Source organism: Patagioenas fasciata, chromosome 5 (assembly GCF_037038585.1).
Source record: "Patagioenas fasciata isolate bPatFas1 chromosome 5, bPatFas1.hap1, whole genome shotgun sequence".
NCBI classification, from domain to species: Eukaryota; Metazoa; Chordata; class Aves; order Columbiformes; family Columbidae; genus Patagioenas; species Patagioenas fasciata.
The window spans coordinates 49,143,362-49,170,026 of record NC_092524.1 but is presented as its reverse complement, the minus strand read 5'-3'; the positions used below and the strand labels follow the sequence as shown (position 1 = coordinate 49,170,026).

Genomic DNA, 26,665 nt, shown 5'->3' with positions numbered 1-26,665 from the left:
AAATCTCTTTATTGGAAGATATGTAATACAAATAAACTGTGTCATTGTGTAAGCAAAAAAATACAAACATTATTTATGTTCTCAATACAAAGTTTTAGTTTCCAAATGAGAATATAATCAATCTAGATGCAGCATTTGTGATAAGCTTCAGGGAACTAGATGAACATAATTTAGCCAGCTGTGAAATATACATTCAATAAACATCTGAGACAAAACTCTAAAAATAAATAATGAAGAAAAAGGAGAAATGGCAGTCTGTTTGCTTTACTTTATGTGATAGAACTTCAAAGGGTTGATTGCAAAGTTTCAGAATTGGGTTACAATCATAGCTTGCAATTTTGTGAGATGTTCGAAATATTTTCAGACAATAGGTAGGCTTTAGAAAGATTGTTTAGATTTTCATTCTTTTGGAGTTATTTGGATAATTTGGTTAAAGTCTTGCCTATGTGGTTATCCTTGGTATTGGTTGACAATGAAATTTCTAACATCTTGTGTCTTTTGGAATTTATTTTCTTCTAAGTATGGAATGTAGAAAACTTTTTTTTTTTAATTTATATTTTAGTTATGGGTGCTTTTTCTTTTTTTAAAGCCAAATCATGCAGCTAGAATTACAAGACAGTTTTAGGAAAGTTGAAATACTGAATACTTTTTTCCAGAAAAAAAAAAACGCCTCATAGCCATTACTATATCTTTTGTTATTTTTATATTTCATTTTGCTTTGCTTATTCTTCATGTAATTACAAATTGTTTTATGTTTTTAACCTGTACACTGTTAATCTTATTAGCCTTTTTGTTCTGGATTATTTCAAGTAATTTTGCTATGTCTGTAAGAATGTGTACTGCTTGTGAAATTAGTGGAAGTAGTCAGTAAAATTCAGTATAAAATTCATTTAAACCAGTTTAAAGAATCCAGTAGGGAAATCTCATGTTGTGCCTTTATCATTTGTTTTCATGTAATTTTCTTGAATTACCTTAGGTTTCACTCGATTTTTTTTTTCTTTTTTCCTAGGCCCTCAAAGAAAAGGATGACCTCAGAAGTCAGCTCCTCTCTGCTATACACCAGATAGAAAACCTTCGGAAAGAGCTGAATGATGTGCTTACAAAGAGAGCCCAGCAGGAAGAACTCTTACACTGCAAAGAGGCAGAACTGAATGAAATGAAGTCTCACCAGGTATCTCTTGAAGAAGAGATCAAAGAAGTTCAAGGTACTGTAAATAAATTAGAAAATGAATTGAAAAAGCAAGTTCTTCTACAAAATCAAATGCAAGCTGAAAAGGAAAACTTGGAGACAGAACTTGCAACTAGTAACTTGATCCATAAAAAAGACCAAGAAAGACTCCTAGAAATGCAAGCAGATGTAAAAAACTTAAGTGCTGTACGTGTGGAACTAGCAAACAGAATAGCAGAAGAGGAGAAAGTGAAAAAGGAATTACGTAAGAGCCTTTCGGATCTCCAGAAACATCAGGAATCTAAGCATGAAGAGATGACTTCAGCTAGCAGGCAGCTGAAGATGGAAAGAGAAGTTCACCAACAGGAGTTGGCAGATCTTAGATCAGAACTACAAAATGTTAAAATCAAACATGAACAAAACGTTCAAGAGCTCATGAAACTCCTTGAACAAGGAAAGGATGATGCAGAGGCTCAGATTAGAATGCTAAAGGTACTTATTCTGAAGAATTACAATGTCAGACTTCTTTTTTCTCTCCCCCTCCTATTGAGTGATAAAGCCCATGCTTTATTACCTTCAAAACATTTAACACACATTTTATTGTAGGTCATCCTAAAAGTTTAAAGTTCAGAGTAAAAAAAAAAAAAAGTAACAGTAACAGTTTTAGATAAAAAGCTTTTCTTAGTTCAAAAGTAGTGAAACCAGTACGTCTGTGATCAGAACAGCTATGAACAGAGGGGGATACATGAGGCTGTAGTGTTTTAATGTGATCTGATTTTTCTTCAACTGCTATTTTTACAGTTTTATAGTTGTGACCCTGTTAAAGAGCTTGCAGTGTTTCAGAGGTGGTGCATTTTTTAGATGTTTAAATTGTGTGGTGCAAAGACACTGTCATATCTGGAAACACTTTCAGAATGTGAGTAGTGATAATGTATAACACTTGTTAAGGTTAATTTTGATCTTTCTGTTTTAAAGAGTTTTTTAAATTTCTGTTTTCTGTACTATTTCTCCAAAAACTAAGTTCCTACAGTAAATGATGCAATATAGAATTTTATTCAGGAAGAAACAAGTCACTGTCTTTAGTTTACATCATTTGTTCCTGATTCAAGGCTATTGCATTGCAAAGAAAATGAGCATTTTAGTGGCTTTAATGATCTGAATAAAATTGAGAAGTTGAAGTGGTCTAAGTTGCAGAATTAGCTGTTAACAGTTGTATAAACTATACTTTGCACTTTCATTGAAGCAATTTTGGTTACATGGTTAAATGTATACGTAAGAGAGTATTTTTATGTCCTAATAATACCAATGATTTTTATATTCATATTAATGGAGTCGGTAGTTTTGCACGTAGGTTGTAAATTACCAATATGGTTTGAGTGTGCTTTTGAGGCACTATAAAGATGCTTTCTACCTCAGTCCCATCAAATTAAAAAATTATTCATATCAAAATTCTATCAATTTAACCTTAAAAACATATAAAATCCTTAATCAAAGCTTAAGTGATTAATTATGTATTTTGTCATAAATCATATAAGCATGTTTGTTTCCTTTCTTCTTCTCACAAATGTACAACTAGGTAAAAATGCATATTTTCCATGTTTTTGCAGTTATGAATTGACATTCCTTAGAAAAGGATGTAAATTTAATGTATCATTCATGACATAATAATTGACAATAATTCTTAAGCGATTACTAACACAGAAAGCATTATGAATATAGTTCTTAATGGAAGGGTCGTTAAGAGGAAAATATTTTGACAGCAGTGCTTCACATTGGACATTTAATTTGTAATGTGTCTAGCATTATTTAAATGGTCTAAATATATGTGTGTGTTGTTTTTTTTTTTCTTGGACAGTTGCATTGAAATTCAGACTGTACATTTAATATCAATGGGAGAGAAGGAAAGTGTATTTTGGATTGTAGTAATCAAAAAATGAGTTGATCGTGACCATGTGTTCCTCTTCTATGGAAAGTTGAATCTTGCAGAAAGTGCCTTGATATTGGTACTGATTGTTATACCCAAACAGAATATTTTAAAAAGCCACTTCCCTCTTTCATTTACAGTGCCGTGACTTTCCCAGAATCCTTAATCTACATACATTTTTGGTTTGAAACAGAGACAAGCAGAAGGCTTGAGGAAGGTGAATTTTGTAAGATATTAGGTTAGGAAACTTTTTTTAGAAGTATACAAAATTATAAGGCACAACCTTCTATTGATTCAAAGACTGTAGGTGAAAGTGAAACAAAATAGAAAATCAGGGAAGATCTGGTAAGATCATGTCATCGTGCTGCTGATTTAGTTACTTTTTACCTGAACTCATCATTACATTGCAGTTGGGTTTCACTTTTATGGACATATTTTTTTCCAAATTAAGATAAACTTACCATGCATTTTATCAAATTCTATTTGAAAATTGCAGTTGTAGAGTAGAGTTTAGGAAAATACAACAGAAAGGGATTTTTTTTTTTTTTTTTCAGACTGGTAAGTTTTGGGTTTTTATTGTGCCCAGTAATCACGCGTCTTCTACTGTTATACTAATATTCTTGACCTTGTTTATGCCTCAGCCTCATCCAGCCTTTGTAACTGCTTTTGGGAAAGAATATACATAACCCTGTCCAGAGGTTGTTAAACTTAGTGTCTTAAAAATAAAGGTCAGTTGGGAGAGAACAGGGGAGTAAAGGGAAATGTAACACATTTATTTTATTAAGACTCAGAGCCTTAAACTTAACTAGAGGAGGAATTTTGGTGAGTTAGTTTCAGGAAACCAAGACTGCAGAGCAGTGTTTCTAGGACCAACTGCTGCACAGATTGTAAAGAGAAGTGACTTTTGATGCTCATTGTTCTTCCCTTGCTTCCTCTGTGTGATGCATTCTGCTTGTCTGTCTTTTGTAGTCTTGCACTGGATTTAAAAATAGGTAGATAGGAATTTTTTGGGGTAGCAGAGGAGGTACCGTAGGAACATTGTATTTTGCAGTAGAATTGGAGAACTTAGAATTCTGTACAAGATGTCAGTGTTGAGAGGGATCTTACTGTCTCAGTACTGAGATTCTGGTGCTTAAGCTTTTAGTTCTGTTTCTGCTGGAACCTCCTAAAGAAGTCCCAACCAATGTCTCTATAGTGCCTTTTTTATTATTTAAAATTATAGATAAACTATGCATAGGAAATTAAGTGGTTTGCTCAGTGGTTCCCAGTCAGCTATATGTTCAGAAGGTCTGAATCTGACCCCTAATTTTGCTACAGGTCCTCATTTGCTTTAAAAATATCCTTATTCTCTTAGAATAATGAAATACAAAATGTGCTTATGCCTGACAGCACTTTCAAGTGTTATCCTTTAAGGTAAGATTATGTAGAGATATGTATCTATATATATAAAGTTGTGTATATATGCATATTTCTTCTTGAATTGTTTCCTATACACATACCAAGTGGGTGTAGTTTTCTTCTGAAGATTATCAGATGTGGAAAATGGGTTCAATCCAGATCAATTAAATTATGCTCACATCTGCCATGTCCGTACTGGAAATTAAAAAAAATTAAGTTTCTCCATTATGTCTCAAAAGTAAAATAAGTGAGGAATTTGGTTCTTGGATTACCTCCATCTGTATAGACATTATAATGCAATTAGCCTTTAGTAGGAAGTGAAAAGTTGATTTTTATAAGCATATTCACAGAAAATGTTTTAGGCATTTGCAGACTTTGTGTCTATAAGTCTTTGTGGACTTAAGACACCAGAATTCTTTCTCAGAATAGCTGTTCAGAGGAGCTTTTGTACTCTGTTCGCTCTGGTGTCTAAATTAACTTGTAAAACTTCTCTCCTTACCCTTCTTCCCCATAAAAGTTACATTTATAGTGTAATTGGGAGAATAGAATTTTTGTTTTTCCTCAAGAAGGAATTTACTCTGCAGGTTTATTTTTGTGTGCAACTGCATCCCCCAATTCATCTCTTATAATATGAACCTGGTTTTGGGTAATATATGTGTGGGTTTTTTTTTTTTTATTTTTTCATTTTTTAGATAATCTAGAGAATTTATCGGATCTGTCAGTTCCAGTCAGTTATCTTTTCCACTGGAAAGTTAGTATACTTTATTCACTCACCTATTTGGGGTTTTCAAATCCATTGAATTATTTTCTTAATTTTTCTCTCCAGTGTTAAATGAAGAACATTAAAACCACACAATAATAAAAATACCAAATCTTTGCAGTTATTTCCCTGCAGATATTAATTTAATGTTAGGTCCTGAAATGAAATGATAGTTCTAGACTTTCTGATTCCAAATTATTTCAGTAATGGAAAAGTTGCAGAAAGCTTCTTAAGATGATGTAAGCTGATGAGTGTAGCAGAGTTGAAATGCAGACTCTGAGACTTAGACTTGTTGCTTTTAAAACACTACGTAGTTCTAGAACTCTGTGATACATGTTTTCCACATTCAGTTAAGTGATTGCTCTTACTATAACTCATTTACATGTAAAAAATTAAATAAAATTATCCTTCTCTAGTAGTGTTCCATCGATTCGAAACTCTGCAGTCTGGTAATGTTTTAAAATAACCCATAAAGTGACCTTATAATCTGTTCTCCCATTGCCATCAGATGGAACTTGTGGAAGAGAAAAACGTAATCAAGACTCAATGTCGACAATTGGAGAAGATAAAAATTGAGTGTGATAAATTGACAGAAGAATTATCCCAAAATGAAGAAGAAAATATAAAACTCAGACGGAAATGTGAGTTTGTAAAACAAGAGCTGGAAAAAAAGGTAAACTTACCTGGTTTTAACCATGATTTTTTCAGTCTCTCTGCTGATAAATACCTAAAATAAATGATGACTTATAGAAATAGATGGTAAACGTTAAATAGAAAAAACACATGTACCTATTAAAGAATATATGCAGTCATACTGTAGTATACAGTTTCTATATAAATCGAAGGCAAAAGTGCTTTGGCCAAGTCATGAATTTTATCCCTCCAAAGATTTGCTAATATCGTTTAGGAGTGGAATTGTGAGTCCTGTTGCCTGCCCTGTTTCTAATAGAGGTAACTAACAAATGTTTAACCAAACACTTCTGGTTTTCTTTGCATTTCCTTAAGGTTGCAGTGCAGTAAGAATACTTTAGAGCTAATTTGAAGTAGATAAGCAATGTAAGCACAGTAAAAGAAATTCTAAATAACTTGATGAAAATTTTATTCTGTTTAAAACATGGCAAGTTTTTAAAGAAATTCACATTCCTCTCTTGTACTGGCATTGTATAGACACTGTCTGCCTGCCATTCTTGTTGCCTAGTGTTCTGTTTATTAATACTTATAATCAAATATTAATTCACAACCTGGAGTTGTCAGCCTTTCTCTTCAAAAGTCTAGTGATAAATACAGAGTTGAGGAAGAATTCTATTTTGTGAATACTCTTTCTGCTTTCTTGACTTCTACTTATTTTCCATGATTGGTTTCACAGCATTGCTTTTTGATAATTTTCTCTTAACATGAATGTATTTTACATTTTCTGTTTTATGTCTTAAATTCCTCTTTCTGCAACATTGTGATTTCAAATAAGTATTTCTGTACATGGGGGAAGTTTTACCTTCTCTGATGTAAAGCCACATACCTGCCAGTATTTGATTAATTTATATTAAGACAACATTGAAAATTATTGTTTCTAATCTTTGACAAATATTATTTCCTAAATTAAAATCAAGAAAACAAGCAGAATTGTGCATCCTGTGGGAAATGGTTTATAAATTTTTAATTATATCCTGACTTTTAAAAGGTAGATATTTTAGCCTCTAGCTGGAAGGTGCTCATTCTTCTATGTTGTGGAGATTTTGGCTGGGGTAGAGTTCGTTTTCTTCATAGTAGCCAGTATGTGGCTGTGTTTTGTATTTGTGCTGGAAACAGCAGCTTACACAGAGCCAAGGCCTTTTCAGCTTCTTACACCACCTACCAGTCAATAGCTTGGGGGTGCACAAGAAGCTGGAAGAGGACACAGCTGGGACAGTTGACCCCAACTGACCAAAGGGATATTTCATACCATATGATGTCATTGTTAACCTGTAAAGCTTGTGAAGAAGGAGGAAGGGGGGGAAGTTTGGAGTGAAGGTGTTTGTCTTCCCAAGTAACTGTTACATGTGACAGAGCCCTGCTGCCCTGGAGATGGCTGAACACCTGCCTGCTGATGGGAAGTAGTGAATGAATCCCTTGTTTTGCTTTGCTTCTGTGCATGGCTTTTGTTTTACTTACTAAACTGTCTTTATCTCAACCCATGAGTTTTCTCACTTTCCTGATTCTTTCCCTCATCTCATTGGAGAGAGTGAGCACTGTGTGGTGCTGAGTTTCTGGCTGAGATTAAACCATACGTCAATTTAGTAATTTCTCATCCTTGGGAAAATAAATTTGTTTGTATTGGCACTTATATTAACATGGTACAAGAGGTTTGTTCATTCATTTCAGATAGACTGCTGAGTGCTCATCAGGTAATTCTTCATTAGCTAAATAGTTTAAAACTATTTCCATCACGTAAGAGACCCATAGATACTGTAGATCCTTTGTGGCTTTTCCAGTTTTTCAATTAAATTTTTGATGTTTTAAGTGAAGTGCACAATATCACTTAGATGTTGAGCTTAAAATCTAATGGGCTTATTTTGAATGTAGGTAAAGTGACTGGAAATGCTATTAGCTCATTTTGTCATGCATACTTCTTGAATTTTCAGCATATGCTGATTGTCTGTCAGCCAGTATGCTGTGACTACTAGCCCTGAGAAAAAAATGTTGAAGTGGGTGTTTGTGTGTGGTTTGTTTGGTTTGTGGGTTTTTTTTTGTGTGTGTGTGGTTTTTTTGATGTTGTTTGTTGTTGTTGTTATTGTAGTTTCTTTTGTTTTGTTTGTTTGTCTGAAAGTATGAGAAAATCTTAAACCTGATATTTCTCTTAGCTTGTTTAACTAACAGGAAGTGCTTTAAAATTTCAACTTGTCAGACTAATAAGAAGTTCCTCAAACGAAAATTCAAAATGGATTTTTCCTAGATTGGGAATTTAGTGTTATAATTATTAAGGAAATGTGTTTGTAGGACTGTGCATAGTCTTCTGCAGTCATAAATTAGCTCCAACGTTACCTAATATTGGAAAGATAGAGTTTTTGGGCTGAGGTGATCTTTTATCTCTAAGGTGAAAAACAATGGAGAATCTTCTAAGTATGCAATCGTGTGGTCTCAGCCTTTAAAGGTATTAATAAATGCATATGGAGCATTCCACTTGATTGCATTAATTGGTTGACTTAGAAGCGTATTTACTATTGTGTTACAGAAGGGGTGTTAGGCTGGGACAAGTGATAATGTGACCTCCTGAGAAATCTCATGGTAGCTGTCATATTGTGGTAATCACAGAAGCCTACTGTGTTTCAAAAGAATTCTTTTTTTTCCAAACTTTTTATACTTTAAATGTCATTCTGTCACAAACACAAATAGTTATTCAAAGAAACACAGGTATTATAGCTTAGATTTTTTCTTTTTTCCAAGGAAGGTAAAGGGTCAGAGAATAATGTTAAAATTTTCTGTTTCTTTTCCTTCTGTGCACTTCTGAGTAATTAGTGACTTCACTTATCCTGTAGGCTCTGAAAGTAGCATGTTGAGGAGTGCTGGCACACTCAGAAAATCAAATAGATGAAAACTAAAGGAAAAAAAAATTGAGTTAAATACTCTCTTTTAGTCATGGTCTTTGAGACTGAAATTTGGCATCTGATGGACAGTGTTCAGTTAATAATAGTATAGAATACTGACACTGGAAGCATATATAATGAAATTTTGTTACCTTCAGAATACTGATCTACATCAGAACAGCTATTTCAACTCCCATGTGGGTGGTACATAAATACTGGAAGCTGTGCGTATTAAAAATTCTTGTGATGCCTTCAGTTTGACATAGCTACTGTCTAACTCAAGTATTCTTGTATGAATTAAATGAAAAAAATCATGCTGCTTATCAGGTATAACTTTTTCATATGTGAAGATCACTTATATGAAAAAGATTTGACAGCTATACATACATATGTATACAATCTCCTGAAAGGACGAGGAGGTTGTAGCAAGGTGCGTGTGTTAATCTTTTCTCCCAAGTGACAAGTGATGGGACAAGAGGAAATGGCTTCAAGTTGTGCCAGGGGAGATTTAGATTGGGTATTAGCAAAGATTCACCGAAAGGATTGTGAAGCATTGGAACAGGCTGCCCAGAGAAGTGGTTGCGTCACCATCCGTGGAGATATTTAAAAGATGAGTAGATGTGGCACTTAAAGACATGGTTTAGTGGTGGACTTGGCAGTGTTAGGCTTACAGTTGGACTTGATGATTTCAAGGGTCTTTTCCAACCTAAATGATTCTATGATTCCATATGTGTCACATTCACAGAACTTGTATGTTAGAAATTACCTTGTTCCACAGTGGTGTCTCGTGAGAGCAGTGTATTAAGATTTCTAATAAATACAATTTAAAGAGTCACATCTTGTCATTGCAGAGGTCCATAATTAATAATTTTTCAGAATTATTATTCTTGCTTTTCTCACCATTCTCAGTGTGCTTGCACATACTCAGATGTTCCATGTTGAAGTGTTTACCCTTTACTGCATTACATCTTCCTGATCTCAGTAGCGGGCAGTTGTGAACCAGTTCCCTTCTTCTTACAAGATAGTTTTGTTATATTAATTACAATGCGTAATTCAATATATTTTGTAACAAAAAAGCTGCTGGGTTCAATTTTACATGATGGCTCTATCACAGATATAAAGGAAGATAATCTGAATTTTAAAAATAAATATAATGTAGTTAATTGTCTTTCTGACATTGGATGGTAACATAAAATGCTTTCCTCAATGCCAGTCACTGTCCTATAATAAGTTCTTTGAATACTTTTCCTTTGAGAGCATACTGACTGCCAATGCATGTTTCCTTCAGGGACCTCTTTTTGTGATGACAGGGATTAGATGCCTGTAACTGGTTCAAGGCAAAAGATAATAAGAGGAATATTTGTTGTGGGCGCTCTCTCTACTGATGAAAAAGAGATTTATAATAGAATGTCTGGTTTTGACTCTGAAAATAGGCTCCGAGCTTGTTGGGTTTGGATGTGGTAGCAGTTTCTTCATAACTGATTTACAGAAGAATGAGGAGAATCAAGAGAGGAACTTATGAGTACTCTTAGAAAGTATTATTTTCCATGGCAGGGAACTGAACTGTGTGACTGAGTATAGTATAAGATTGAAAGATATATTGCTAATGATGTATGTTATATTAATAATGCAATAATTTATCTTTGTTTTGTTTTCCCTATTTCACTCCAGGATAAACAGATCAGCAATGAAGAAGATCATTTGAGAAGGATGGATGAGGCCAGACTGCAGTTTAAGGACCAGCTGCGTCACTTAGAAATGGAACAGGAATCCATTCTCACCATGATAGGAAGTGAAATTGATGCTGCTTGTGAAATTTTTTCTCGGGACTCAGTGGAGAAATTCAAAGTAATTTTAAGTTTTAAGTATGCTGCAGATTTTGTTATTTTCTTAATGAATGTTTGTGGCAGAATTTGCATGCATTGTTGTCACCTATCACTTAATTGGTATAGATAATTTATGGACAGTTGGATTATGGATATTTCAATTTAGATGGTACAGATGCACATTGCTAGGTATTAGAATGGGATACTGTCAAGATCTGCCCATGCGTTAATCACCAATGCTTTCTTTTGACAGTATTTTTTTGTGAGAAATAGTTCTCCTTTCGTTTTCTTCTGTGAAAGAACCTTACATCAGCCAGAATTTTGAGTCAAGTTTTCCTAGGCCGCCTCCTTAGAGATGGGAAATCTCCAAGAAAGACCTAAAATGCTTTTAAAGTTGGGAAAAAAGAAAGATTTTTATTAAAAACTCATTTAGATGCACCCTCCCTCCCCCCCGTTTTTTTTTAAGTACAGAAATAAATGCTGGAAGTGGGGGGAAAAAAAAAAAAAAAATTATGACTTCCTTGTGCACAGCAGGTCCTTGTATCCAGAAAACTCAGAGTTTCAGGAAACTTGTAGCTTGCTGTAACTTTTTTTTTTTTTTCCCCTTCCTTTACTACTTCTCCTGCAGCCCCATAAGCTTTTTTCCTGAGCAGTCTCATTTACTACTCAGGGACAGAACCCTCTCTTCCTTCCTCCGGATGATTCTACATGACTAATCCTATTAAATTGACATCATACACTGCTGAGAAAAAAGAAAACACAGTCTGACAGCTTGTTGCCATGCTCACTGGCATTGTGAGTCTATCACAAGTGCTTGGCCTGGTGGCTTTTTAGACTTAGCTGTAACCGCAGAGTATGCTCAGATTACACCTTTTTGTCTTGCTATTTAAACAGAGCATGCTTTCTGATTTAAAGTCCATGGCCACTTGACTGGGCTAGACTGCTTTTGAAAAAGAAGTTTTCAGCATTGACACAAAGTCCATTATATTTTAAATATTTTTTATTTTATTTTCTATTTTAAGCTTGTCTCCTCACCTGTTTTGTTTGAAGGTGTATAGAGAAGTCACTTTGTTTCAGCCTTGCAACATGGTAGTGCCTTTTTTTCCACTTACCTCTGGATTTGAGATGTTTCAGCACACAGACAGATAAGAAATCTAAGAAAATATATTTCACAAACAAGCTTTCTTCTTTGTATCCTTATAGATAAGTCTTTTTTTATTAAGTCTTTGTGATCTGCTGTAGTTGCCAGGTTCTTGATCATTAACCATAATGTCTTGGACTTGCTTCCCAACTCCTGCGGAGTTTTTGTCTTCTGGGTAAAGTTTTGCTGATTCCTGTTTTCACAATTCTCCTTATTTGTCCCCTTTGACCATTTATCACTGGCAAAGTTCAAACAGATTCGAATCTGAAATTTTGATTGGACAGCTAATGTGAAAACAAATGTTACACAGTTTTGTGGTGTCTGGTCTGAATTTTTTTTTTTGAAGGTAAGAGGTTTCCTTTGTTATATTGTTCCTCTGCCCAGTACTTTAGGTATTGCCAATGTTTCTAAAATGTTTCTGACAAGTTCTTTACTTCAAGAAGTTACCGTTGCAACTGAGGTGAGCAAGTAGGAATTCACTGGATAAATACTTGTATTCAGAGAACTTAGACACCAGGCTTAATCTTCTCTGATTAAAAATGCACTGGAGTTTTTATAATCACCACTTACTGGTGTTCTAAGCAAAGAATTCCACATATTTTGTTCGGATTTATTTTTCTAATCAGTCTTTTGTAGTATGAAATCTTATGCTTGCAAATAACTACACCAGTTATTTTTAGACTACAAACTGAATGCTGCCTTCTTTGAATGTGGTTGCACAGAATGAGGTTTGCTGCCACGACGTCACAAGTTCTGGGTGTGCATCGCTTTGTGAAATTGTGGTCAACTTGCCTACTAAAGCTTTTTTCAGCTGTGTCCTTATATCGTGATAATTGTCATGTAAAACATATGTATTTACATAATTAGATGGTGCTGTTTAGGCACCTTTGGTCTCAGTTTCATTAATAAAGCCCAGATAAATATAATAACCTCTTAATGAAGTATTTACAGAAATTGCTGGACCATGACTAAAATGACATAAAGACTTGCTAAATTGCAAAATGTGGTAAATTAAAAACTAAACCCACGCAAAACGTTTAAATTAGAGAAAGGCACAGTGTAGTAATCATGGGATAGGACCACAGAAGATAAAAGATGAGCTGGGCATAATATAAATAGTTTACTTGATTTTGAACGGATTTCAGTTGAGAGCACTGTGTATGAGACTTCTCTTCTTGTGCATCAACTCAAAGTGGGGAAAAAACCTCCTACATTATCACTACCTTTTTAGTACGTGCTATAGAAAACATATGTAGAAGTACCTTTAAAACAAGTTTAACATAGTTCAGTTTGAATGCAGTAAAGAAGACATATCACTTTTTCTCATTGTACGATGTATTAATGAAGCATTCCAGCCCAGTTTATCTTCTTTTTATCCATTTAGTGAAAATTTCAGTTTTCTTTTTATGCCTATCAGATATTCAAAGCAAGAGATTTGTCATTTTTGTGGAAACACTAAGACCATCATAACGAAGCATAATTTAAGGATTTTGGGGGTTTGTCCTTTTTTTACTTTTTGATAAGACATTTATGATGCTGCACATAGTATTTCTGTAGGCATACTGATAACAATTCAGTGACTAATGACAATTGGTAATACTAGTTCTGGTTTATGTGCAGCCACTATTTTTCTGCAGAATGGAAGAAAAAAGAGTTGAATGACTTTGTAGCTGGTCTTTTCTTAAGAAATTGTCATTTTGAAATAGAGGCTGATTGTATTATTTGGAAATAATGATATTTTTAAAAAAGGACAAACAGTTTCAAACCAAGAATACATACCTTCATGCAGACCTATGTTCTGGGGATGTTTGATACACATTATTATAGTGATGCTTAGGAGAAAACTATACAGATTCATAATGCAATAACTTATTTTGTTGCAACTGAAGCTGCAACTTTAAAGATAAACTTGTATCACTGGGTTTGCCTAAGTGACAGGACAAGAAAAAATGGCCTCAAGTTGCACCAGGGAAGGCTTACATTGGATACTAGGAAAAAAATTGTCACGGAAAGGGTTGTCAGGCATTAGAACAGACTGCCCAGGGAAGTGGTGGAGTCACCATCCCTGGAGGTGTTTAAAAGGCATTTCGATGAGGCTCTTAGGGACATGGTTTAGTGCTAGAGATGGTTGGATTCGATGATCCTGAGGGTCTCTTCTAACTGAAGTGATTCTATGATTCTATACTTTTAAATGTGACAAATTTATGGCTAAATACTTCTATTAAACCATTTACAGATATGATTTTCAAGCTGGATTTCTAGGAAACAATATTTATTAGATGATTTTCCAGTAAGCAGGAAAGACTCTCCTTTTTGTGTCTAATTCCTGTTTTTATGCCTATTTCTTTCTCCCATGCTATTCCATAGGCAATATCACTTATGCCAACGGTTCTGAATGATCCTCATCGCTGGTTAGCAGAAACAAAGGTAATAGTCAAACCTCCTGAAATTTTACTGAATAAGCTAATATCCAACATTTGTAATTATTCAGCTGAAAGTGTGTTTGAAAAGGCACTTCAAAGGGAAAAAGAAAAACAATAGCATTCAGTTGGCAATAATTCTGATATTCCCAGACTGTTATTTCAGCTGGTAGAATAATTTTCTGAATTTTGCTATCAACAAGAAATAACTGTCTCTATAGCAAAATAAATAGTAATGCTGTCTTTACAAAAAAATGCATTGAAGTAACTCCAGTGATACCCTTTAGATCTGGTTCAATTATTTTCAGTCAAGAAAAACATGAGAATGTAGTCAACAGGTTAAGTTTCTCTTACAGGGTTATAACAAGACAAGAATGATTTTAAATAGGGCTGTTATTTATTAAATCTAAAGGGTATTAGATTGGATTCTTGGGCAATGAATTATTTTTCTTCCCCCTTTATCTGAAGCTTTTGAATGCTGTAATGTGGGTGCACACATGCTTAAAAACTTCTTTAAAGTGATGATTGGTAACTTAACAACCCCTGCCTTTCATTTTGCAGGTTTCTTCCTGCTCCCCCAACTCACACGCATAAACATATTTCTTATCCAGTGTCTTTTAAAAGGAGTAAGTTTCTCCTGATCAAAGCGGTTCATGAGAAACTGTAGAAGACATGCTTTTTTTTCTTCTTCGTGTAAAAAACCTCAAAGCCACAGGAAAATTGACTTAAGGAAAATTGCAACTGTTTGGGTGTAAGATAATTTAAGGTTATTGATGGTATATGGACTATGTAAGACTTGTAGATTAAGAGAGACTGCCACTATAGATAGCAGAGATAAGATTGGAATCAAAGGAGAAATGTTATGCAGGGAGTATTTTCTTCATTTCAAATACGTGACACTGACATATTACTAAAAAGACCTTTCAAAGAGCACCTAATAATCATTTGCATACATTTATCACCTAAGTTCCTTTAGCTACTAGAGGGAAGTCTAGAATGAATGACTACCTAAAATCCCGCCCTCCCACCCCCTCTTTAAAATTTTGTTTTAAATAGGCAGCGAAAGTATTCTCTTTTACCACTTCTAGATTTCTTATATTGACCATGACCTATCTTGTCTGTGAGCTTTTTTCTTTTCCCTTTGCATAAATCTTTAATATTAACCTTTGCAGATCAGAAAGGATCAATGTCACTTTTTTCAGAATGGATAAATGCTTTAAATTCTATCAGCGTAGAACAGAGAGAGAAAGGTGGTGTGAAAGGAAGGAGTGTCTCTTGGTGCTTGTGTGTACACTAATTCAAAGTGAATTTCTATACCTGCCCTAGCAAATTTATGATCCTGTTTAAAAAACAAAAAAACCTAGGAAACAAACAACAAACCAAAAGAAACAAAGAACAAACCAAAGAAAAAAGCAACAACAAAAAAACCCACAAAAACCCAAATCTGCTTATTCCTTCTTCACAGCCAATTATTAGTCAAATTACATCTGTCTTTTGAGAAGGTCAACATATGCCATCTTAATATATCTGAATGTCCCCTTTTATTGTTGTTATTCAATAATAAGTACAAATAAGTAATCTGTGACTCAAAAATAATTTGATCAGTTGATATTTATGTATTCTTATTTGCATTAGAATTCTTTACTTTCTATTGTCCCTTTTTTTTAACATAGACCAAGCTTCAGTGGCTGTGTGAGGAGGTAAAGGAGAGAGAAAGTAAGGAAAAAAAGCTGCGATGCTACTTACTGCAGAGCCGAGAACAGCTCAAGCACTTTACACAGTTGAAAGAGGCTGAACATCAGTCTCTCTTTAAACAGATAAAAAAGCAAGAAAAACTTTTGGAAGAAGTTCACAGAGAAAAAAGAGGTATGTTGCTGTTCCATTTTTGTTAATAAAAGGGAGGAAGAATTTTAAAATTTTACAAATTATAATTCCTATGGCATATTTGGATGTATTTTATCAACTTTCTGTTCCTAGGTATTGTTGTCTAAATGCATAATGGTATAATAAAAAGCATTATGTAGCTGATGTTGAGAGTTCCGTAACCAAAGGAACTGGAGCCAGAGGTTTTTATATGAGAAGAGAGAAGGAAAGAAATGTCATACGAGGTTAATTTTTGGCATTAATGCATAGCATTATCTGAAGATGTGCACTGGATGTTTTGAGAATATTACCTCTCCAGGGCCTGTGCATGTGTGTATGCCTGGTCGCACTCTCCCTCTAAGGTACTATCACAGTGGAAGAGAAGGTTTCTGAATGCATCAGGAAAATGTGGATAGCTGGGAATCTTACAGGTAGAGCTAGAAGGAATTTGATCAAAGGAAAAAGAGAGGAAGCCAGTGCGTGAAAACAATCACTGAGAAAACCAGCTAAATGGCGTAGGATCCAGAGATCAAAATTTCCATATTGAAATAGATCTTTGGTTCCACCTCTTTCATATAAAATTTTATTGGAGGGTCTGAATAAACCTGAAAAAATGGAAGGCTTCATGATGAGGAGACTGTATTTTAACATCTGTAAGAGTCTGTTGCTAACCTGAACTGTGGAGGAGAATAAAGTAGTTCCATTGAAAATTTGCAGGTAGGTAAACCTTGAGAACTAATCATGTGCCAGATAGGTTGATGTAGTGTGTACATAGGGCTGACTTGTCATTGATTTGCATCTTTTTATGTAGTATGTTAGAATGCTATTTGCAAACCTCTAAGTATCATGGTGCGATCTTTCATTGTATTCTATGGCCTCATTTTCTAAAAGAAGGCATCACCTCTCAGGTTTTGCTTTCTTGTGTTTTCTTTAAAAACTTTGTTCTGGCCTTCTTTCAGGACTCAATACTGATAATGGTAGGCTTTTTTTTTTTTTTTGTCAAACAGAATAAGTACTCTTTTTAATCATTTTATTAGTAGTCATTTTGTATTTAGATTGTAGACTCAGATTAGATGAGAGTAAACTGTTAAGTGTAGCTATAGTTTTTCATAGCTGACTTGAATATTATTGAAAAAGTTTTGTGAAATATTGTAGCAAAAATGAAACAGTAGCAAAACCAAATAAAAACATTCTTTTAAATATTTTATAGAACAATGCAGGTTATTTGCTTTACTAGAGTAGTAAGATCCTATCAAGATTTTTCTTCCTTCACTTACAAAGAAGTTTGAAAGAGAACATGCTTTGATCTTTCAAGCTTGAATGTTTCTATTGTTATCCTTCATTTGTTTAATATATCTCCAAGACCGTGATATAATAGCTTTTTAGTGTTCTTTGATTGCATAATTGTCCGTTAAAATGATCTCCCTGAGTCCTTATTTGCCATTTTAAAATTTAAGTGCACAGGAAATAAAGCAAACCTTATTTAGTTTTTAATTCTACTGTACCTAATTTGGTTTAGGCTTTGTGGAAAATTTAACAGGCTGTATTTAAATTTCAAGCTATAGGTGATGTTATAGTGGGAAATTATTAAACTGAAGAGAGTAGTAAAAAGTAATGCTATTCACTGAGCACAAAAAATAGTATTTAATCTCATACCTTCCAGTAATAAGAGCCACTCCTTTATTCCCTATAGGTACACTGAGTTCCATTTGTTACTTGACATATTACTATTTCTGTAATTCTAAGTAAATTATGTTCTCTTCTGTCTACTTCTAGAGGCAACCGCTTGTTAAAAGTAGGTGAGAAAAAGGAAATAAGTCGCGTAGTTGTTGAAGTTTGCTACGTAACACAAAACATGCTTTAAAATTCCACCAAAGATAGGAGGAGAAATAGGGCTTACAAGCAGATAACAAACAGGCTGCTGACAATACAGGCAGGGTCGGGTCTAAGGCCTGGAGTCAGGATACATGCGCACACTGAGCATCCAGAACCACGTGTGTATGAAGACAGCAGCAAAGGAAGGTGGGTAACTTTGCTGTTGGTGGTTTTTCCCAAAACATCCTCGTTGCTGTCTTCACTGAAAAGTATTCATATAAGATTTTTAAAAATATTTCTTAATGTTAAGAAATATTTAAAGAAATATTAAAATATTTCTTAATTAATGGTAATGAAGTTTACTGTTTTATAGGGAAATAGGGAGTCATGAGTGTTTGTAGGTAACTATCAAGCACCTTATTGGATCTTCACACTCCACCCTTTTTAATAAGATAGTTTGAAACCTGGCCATGTGATGTGGTAGAGGGTTTTTTTGGTTGTTTTCCTTTTTTTTTTATTTTTTATTTTTTTTAAATTTTACCACAAAAAACAGTGTTGGAGGAGGGAAACAGTTACTTCCATTTACAACTAAAATTAATTATATACACAGTTAGATTTGCACATGTGAAGACTATGCTTATGACTCACTTAATCACATTTTAATTTTATTAGATCTAATAGTCAACAGGTTTTGTGGATACAGATGAAGTTACGATTTGACCCAGAAGCAGTATGTTTATTTAGCTTTAGCTGCTGTGGTGTCACAAGCTTTCCAGCAGCAGGTTTTCTACTCTTAATAGTATTCAAGACTCTAAAATGAACATTTACCAAATGAATAATTAGAGACAGAGAAATGAAATACAACTGAGATTTACCACAGGTATTCTGAGCCCAACTTCCTGGTATTTCATTGATTTGATAAGATAGCTGGCAGTTACCATATAACTGATAGATGTTACAGAAGACATAGTATGGCTGTTGTCTGTGTAGCGTTCAATGTGGGACTATGTAGGAAATGACTAATGTAAATGTGATGATTAAATATAAGAACTATATATAAAATGGATTTTCAGTCAAATTTGGTGTAGGTGGATGAAAATATTTTCTGTTCCATTTGGAACGATGCGGATTGTAGGTGGAACTTTTATCAGACTGATTCTGTGAATATCCATGGATGTGGCTGACTGCTCAGCAACACAAACCATTTGTCTAAAAATACTGCATTAATTTAAATTTCCATAAATCAAATTATAAAAACAAAACAGAGAAACTGTATTCTCAATAATTTACTTTTTTGTTTCTCTTCAATTGATCTGATACTATAGCTTACTTATGTTTTTTAGGGGGAAAGAATAAAAATAGCGATTTCTGGTGGACATACCAAAAGTATTAATGTTTAAACTGCTTTATTGACAAACATGTTTCAGGAAGTTTTGTAAGCTTAAATACATCTACTAAAACTGTTAACTACATAGTTTTTTGCTTTTTTCCTTCACTGGAGCATTTGTAAATATCTAGGGAATTGTAGGCTTTTGGATCCTCGTTGTGAATTTCTGTACAAGTCCTACCTGTGGCGGCAAACCATCTAAACCATCTATGTGGTATAATCCTGACAAACAGAAGTAAGATAACAAAGTTTTGCAACAACATTGATCCTTGAGGTCCCTTCCAACCTGATGTTCTATGATTCTATGACTGTGATTCAAGGTTCATGAATGAGAGAAGAGTGAATGAAAGAAGACACACTAATGTATAGAGGTTCAGGATTGTTCACAGAATAGCAGGAATTTCATGGTTCTCTGATGATGCCTCAAGATTGGCTGCAGTTTTCTTCCCTTCTTGATAAGTGTACTGTCCTGGAAAGCTGAGAAGACTAGCAATATAATGAATACCTAGGAACTTAAGAGGATGTGGATTCTAATTTCAGGTTTGCAGGTTTGTGCTTTGAATATGGTTCACTACTTAACAAGTTTTTTCTTTAGCATGTAACCCAATGTAATATTTCAGTAAGTAACAACTTAGATAAGAATTTATTGGACTTCTTCTGAAGAGATTTTGATCTGATAATCAAATTGATTTTAATAGCACTGTGCTAAGTGTTCAGTATTTTAACAAAGGGTACAAAGTCTGAGGAAATAAAGGGTATAAATTCCAGTTTCTTAGCTAAGTTTCATTTGCATTCTGGAATCACTGAGCTTGCCAATCTTAAAGATTTGTTTCAAAATTAGTTCAAATTACAAGGATCTTATTATCATTACAGAGAAATGTTTGAAGGCAGGAAAAATACCGTCTTCCTGAATTGCGTCCAAGACCAACCTCAAATTTCTTTTGATTATCCAATTTTATATGGTTCAGGCAGAGTGGGTAGTCTGAAAAGCTTATCATACAAATCAATGAAAGTCTGTGTTTGATACTGGAAGCACCCATTGGTCTTACAGACTTAGATTTGCTTCAGTTGCTTGCTGGCTTAGTCAAAGTATCTGCTTCGTCTCTTCTTCAAGAGTAGGACATCACCGTTTTTGGAAAACATGGTCAAGATACTCGCTACAATTTTATTTTTATTTTTTGCAAGGAAATATTTCCATTCACACCAAACCACTTAAATATTTTACCGTGTCCACGCCCTCTAAATTTTGTAATCAAACTATCTCATCCGTAAATAATAGTAATTTATTTCCTCTTTGTGTGTCTGAATTCTTAGTTACTGATCATGAATACTTCTAGCATTTGTTTTTCTAGCCTACTTGGGAGTTATCATCTTGACCATATGTTCATTTCAAAAATATATATTAACTAGTTGAATAGCATTGACTGTTGAGCTCAGGCCCTGGCCTTGTTTACCTATGTGTGTTCCATTCTTGATCTTTCCATCTTTGTATTTGTGAGATTTCAGCATCTTTGGCCATATTTGTTAGTGTGCCAGCTTATTTATAATGTTGAATTTAGTTCTGGAGACAGCTAATACTGTGTATCTATAGTGAAGAGTAGCTGATTAGAAGAAAAAGCAGCATTTAGCTGTAGCCGTTTTTTGTTTGCATGTTTGTTATTGCTTAAAAACCTTTAAAATATTCTGGATATTATAATTTTGTAATTGAAGGTATTAACATTTTGGTTGTAGGTAACATATACTAAATGCTTTAATAAATATTTACCTTTTGTGCAACAGTATATGTTTTTCTGTTTCATTAAGGCTCACTTGTACTCTGGGAATGAGTACAGAGAGAGAACTTAGTTTGAGTAGATCCTGGAACATAACTATTCCAATAAAAATCTTTATTCGAATCTACTGAAATGTATAGAAGCTAGATGTGGTGTGGTATAGCAGTGAGACATGGAATCTGCACAATTCTTTTGTTTCAGGATAATATCCTGCTGCTTCAGAGGAGACAAGGATAGTCAACAAAGAAACATTGTTTTGCAAAATAACATCTGATGTATTTGGCGAGGCCAAATGCATTCTCTTGTTATAAAGCCGTGTTAGGAAGGCTGTGGTGATGTAAGAAGAGCAGATGCATTTCTCTGATTTACGTAAAGTCCTGGGTGATGCAAACCATATTCTGTACCACTTCTCAGCATTTACAGTCTGTAATGACACTTAGATTATTACATTTTTAGAATTACTCTGTAGATTATACTGCTAAGCAAGGTGTAAGAAGGCATTGATTCTGGTCCTGAGCTGGGTGGGGTAGTCTTATGTTAGATGATTTTGTCACAAGCACAAACCTATGCTGGACAAGTCTGTGGTGTTAGGCTGTATGCATTAAGTTTATAATTAATTCTGTTTTCATTCTAGTTTCATTCATTCCTTCATTGTAATAAAGAGTCAGAGGCAAAAATATTTTTCTGTGCATTGTCTTATATTTGAGGGTACAAAATTGAATGAAGTTTTTAGCTGTTCTAAGCTATGGTGTCATCTCTGTTAATCATACAGTTAGCTACCAGTTTTATCACTTGTGAAGATAAATTAAGTATATTTTACAAAGATTCTGGTAAGTGATCTCTGAAGACATTATTTTAATTTTGAGGGATTATTATTTTTAGTTAGGTTCAGTGAGGATTATTTTTTAATCTAGCTGCTGTGGAAAATGTACGTTCAAAGAGGCTGTTGCATTAAAGTATATTTGAAGTGTAGGTAAAAGTTTACTTTGACAAAATCTCATCTTCCAAATTACGGATATTTTTAAGTCAGTAAGTCAGATTTTTGAGTCGAGAACCACTAAAGCAGAAAGCATAAAAGTTCAAAATACAGAGACGATGCACAAAATTGAGTGCAAATGTGCTGACACGGAGCAATCTCTGTTGCTTAAACTGAGAAAAATGAAAGTAGAAAATTGGGAATCAGTGAAAATCAAAATATTGTAAAATCTTTCTGTTATGAATTAATATGTTTAATAGTGGTCTACATGTACTGTTTTGAATATAACTTTAAGCTTTGTTCTGCCCTTTTGGCTTTGTTTCTTTCTCATTTGTTTTCTTCATATATTACCTCATATTGTCCTTGTATGACAACACAGTCCTTTCTGTGGCAGCAAGGAACATTGCAAGGTATTTTAAGGTCAACTCTTGTTGAACAGTAAATGGAAACATCAAGTAGAGAAAAATTATTCTAAGCCTACTTAAAGGAAAGAATCTGAAGGGTTTCAGAGGAACTCTCCGTAATACATGTTTTTCGTGGTGAGTTTCAAAATGATAAAGTCAAAATATAATTACTGTTAAAATAATTAATTTCTTCTTAATAGTGTTCTTGCCCTTTAAATAATGTTTGGATTTTTTTTAATGTGATGGGGGAAGGAGGAGGGAGGACTTCTAAGTGATTTTAAACTTTGCCAAAATGAACCTGCATTCAGAGTCTTAGAGGAATGGAAATAAGCCCAAATCATTTGGAAATCTTACCTTTTATTTTTTTAATTGGAAAACTGGAAATATCATTCTGGAGATGCATTGCTCTAATTATTCAGTATTTTATACAACTGTTTTTGTTTGCCATTGTCTTTTTATGCACTCATAAAAACATGGCTACCATTGTGAAAAAATGAAGGTAAGAGATGGGATCAAACTGTAGTTGTTTTTAAGACTTTGATTTTTTTTTTTCTGTCTTTCTGAGTCTCATACTTTAAATGCTTATCTGAAACTTATGTACGGATTTATAGTTTAGAGAGCATGATGTGTCCTTTAAACATTAAATTGCTGAGTTTGTAGTGCACACTAACAGTTAAGAGAATAAATTTATTAGTTTTACCTACACATACTGAAAACTAAATCAAAATTAACAGAAGTACCCTGGGGGATGGGGATATAGTGTATATGAAATAAATAGAATTTATTATTTAATATTTGCTTCCTTTTGTGAATGATGACTTTTTTCCTTTAAACCAAGCTAAAGGGCTGATGTTCTAAGAACTACTGGGTTTTGTGGTTTTTTTTTTTTTTTTTTTTTTTTTTTTTTTTTTTTTTAATGACTGTTAAAATGGTGACATAAGAGTGTATATAATCAGTTTTAACACTGCTTTAACACCACGTAATAAAGAGAATCTTATAAACATCGCAACAACCTCATCAAAACTCCTTGACTTGACATGGAAAGCATTGTCATGCTTTCATGTTATATAGTGTTTCCATACCAAATCAGCATGACTGATTTACAACTATTAAAAAACAGCAACAAAAAAACCCACCCAGGCAACCAACACAGGCACAGCTTGTGCCTTGAATTTTCCTGAGAAGTACGTAACAGAAACATGCTATCTGTCTCTCAGTCTTTATTAGGTGGAAATAAAATTCCCAGGAAACTCTTTAATAACTGATAAGATGCCTGTTTAATTAAATAATATGCTGTCTTACAGGAAATGAAACTGAACCTAGGGCTCTGTGGTCCTCCCACCTATTGCCATAGTCCAAGTCATTTTAGTCTAAAATACAGATGAATCATGTTGGGAAGTTGAGCAGAAATGAAAAGCAACTTACTGTCTAAGGTTTTTAGCATAATAAAGGTATTGAAATGAAAAAAGGTGTTCAAAATCTTGTATATTGTTATATGTTCAATATCTTTTAAAATTAGAGCTAATGTTATGTTTTTGCCTAGGATTTATCAGGCTGTATTAAAATATTTATTTCAGTGTAGTTCGTTGATATGTTAACAGCTTTTATATCCTTTCAGCTGACATAATATTTAAAACCTTTTTTTTTTTTTTCTGAAGGGCATGCTGATGATATTGTGTATTTGCAGAACTGAAATTTCAGTTCTGTTTCACTACCAAAAAGTTTATCACTTTGAGAAGAGCTTCAGTCACTAATAAAACAATTCTTAATGTTGACTGCATACAACAAATTAGTTTTAATTACAGAATAGACATTTTAAAGTGAATCTTTGAAAAAGGGAAAACAAGCTGGCGTTTTTTCTATATAAAGATTAAATTAACTAAGTGGTTAATTAATATTTGCGTTGTTTTCCTTCTACTGGTTTAAATATGACAAATTGCTAGGTCCTAACCAAGGTAATAACTGGCTGAATCTGAAATTCAGCTTTTGTTTCCTGCACTTTTTGAATGAGCCTTCTTGATTTGGTTTTACAAAATGGGAACTGTGCTTGGTACTTTTAAATGCTTTACGGATTTTGTAATTTAAAACATGCCTAGGGATGTTGCCTTTTGAGTCAGTCAAGGCAAGCAAATTAACTCTATAGTTCATACAGAACAAGCTACATTTTTTTTTTTTTCCCCAAATAGCAAGTCCCTTTCTGTAATTTATTAAAAATCCACTTGTAATAATGGGCACTTAAATTTCAGTCGTCTTTGTTATGGACAAAGAGTCACAGTGTTTTTCTTGTCTGTGTCTATTATGTTTTTAGCAGAAGATCATAACATAGTCTTGGTCATGATTTGCATATGTTTCCCTATTTTATAGAGGACTCCAGTTGCAGGTTATTAAGCACTGTTATTAAACATCGTTGCTATAAAATAATGTTTTCTTGCTGGACAGACAAAGTATCTGAGTCATAACATCCTTGCTCCTGGTTATATAAAAAAAAGAAAGAAGAACTAAGGATAAAACTGAGTCTTTTTCTCAGTCTTTCTTAATTCTAGAACACCTTTCTACTCTTGAGAATTTTTTTAAAATACAAACATTCGTATTGCAGTACTTATTTTCCAGTAGTTGACCAGCACCTCTTTTTTAATATTATGTACTGCCAGTATGTAAATTTGGTTCACAGAAAATACTTCAATGTAAAATTTATTCACCATATTAATTATATTCATTCTTGTTTCACAATTCTTACACTTTTAAGTTTGATTTTGCTGTGGGATTTTTGTTTGTTTTGTTTTCTTTTTTTTTTTTTTTAGTGTATCTGGTAAACTGAGATACCACTAGAGAAAGAAACAAAGTACAAAACCAAGAATGTGCACTCGTTGAAATAAATGCGTACATACATACTGTGTCAATGCATGTTGTACATACTTCAGCTGCCTGGGCAAAAAGTTTGTATTTCTGATTTTAATTGCAGTTCACAACTTGACCATATATCATTACTTTCTTGGTTGGTTTGAAGCTCTAGCATTTTTTGGAAAAGAATATTTGAATGTTGTCTATATGGAAAAACATTTCCATTTACGAAGTCAAATGACCAGACAGGATACAATTTCTTGCAAGATACTATATCAAATGGAAAATCCTAATGGGAGCATTTTATTCAAATGCAGTGTGCTTAGAATCCATGGAGCACATTTTTATCAAGGGAGAGTTCAAAGGACAGAGTTAGCACAATCCTGAGTATGATGCAAAGACTGTAAAATTGCCCAAACATGGTTTTGTAATTTGAGGATCAGAAACTGAAGAAGTTGACGTTTTAAAAAATACAATGGAAACTTTCTGCCCCTCAGCAGTAATGTGTGCTATGAAGAGCATAACGTTTTTTGTAGAGTTGTTACAGTTATGCCTTTGAAACACATTTTTCAGCACAGTAGTTTGGCTCCTATGACCTTGGTAAGAAATGCTGTGGCTTTCAAGCAGGTTGAGTTTAGAATGTTCCTCTTGTTTCAGTCTTGAGGTGGGGCAATGCCAAGGAGGCAATATCGTGGGCAGTCAACCATGTAGTTTGCAAATAACAGAAAAGCTGAATTTCGGTTCATTTCTTGGGAAAGGCACTGTGATGGCTTTTAGCTGAAGCAATGATGGTTTCCAGAGACCTTGTATAGAAGCACCTTCTCACAAAGTATTCCCCACTCATAGAATGCTGTCAATAAAAGTATACCTTTTAATTTTTAGCTAATGATTACTGATGAGATGTCTGAAGTAGTATCAAATAAAGGTGAAACCTTAAGGTCCAAAGACTGTACTGCTTAGATTGAATATAACTCAATAGAATAGAATAATCGTTCTGCGGTTTGTCCATCTGTCATCTTCTCTTAGGTTGATTTTGCTTTTGACATTTTCATGAAGATGTAATCCATGCTGAAAAGTGAGGTTATAAAATACAAAGAGTTTCTATCTGGCTTTGCAATCTCATTCCATATTATTTTTTTTTCTGTTGTGAGTTTTTAAAGAACTGGAAACAATATAAAAAGGTAATTTTAAAATTCAAACAATTTTGAAGGAAAAATTAACTTTTTTTTTTTGCTTACAGATAAATGAATTGATCTTAATGCTCAGTTTGCAGTAAAAAAAACTAGGTAATATTTTACTTTGAAATATACTGACTCCATTATTGAATTGGTATATTAGTCTGATGCTGTCAATCAGCACAAGCATTTAACTGCATGAAGAACTATTACACTGAGTAGTTTCATTGAGGTC

The 26,665-nt window shown here is 33.8% G+C and overlaps 1 protein-coding gene across 10 annotated transcripts in view; it reads left to right on the top strand.

The window, feature by feature from the left end:
* Positions 1 to 26,665, top strand: part of CEP128 (centrosomal protein 128) — a 133,110-nt gene that overhangs the window by 46,559 nt on the left and 59,886 nt on the right. For 7 of the 10 annotated variants that reach the window (XM_071809533.1, XM_071809529.1, XM_065839156.2 and 4 more), the window contains 5 exons: positions 1,010 to 1,660; positions 5,759 to 5,923; positions 10,482 to 10,658; positions 14,145 to 14,204; positions 15,871 to 16,063. In XM_071809533.1, the coding sequence (XP_071665634.1) occupies positions 1,010 to 1,660; positions 5,759 to 5,923; positions 10,482 to 10,658; positions 14,145 to 14,204; positions 15,871 to 16,063 (1,246 nt within the window). Of the gene's footprint in view, positions 1 to 1,009; positions 1,661 to 5,758; positions 5,924 to 10,481; positions 10,659 to 14,144; positions 14,205 to 15,870; positions 21,714 to 26,665 lie in introns of those variants that run through there. The other 3 variants (XR_011739411.1, XM_071809532.1, XM_071809531.1) reach the window with 3 other exon arrangements.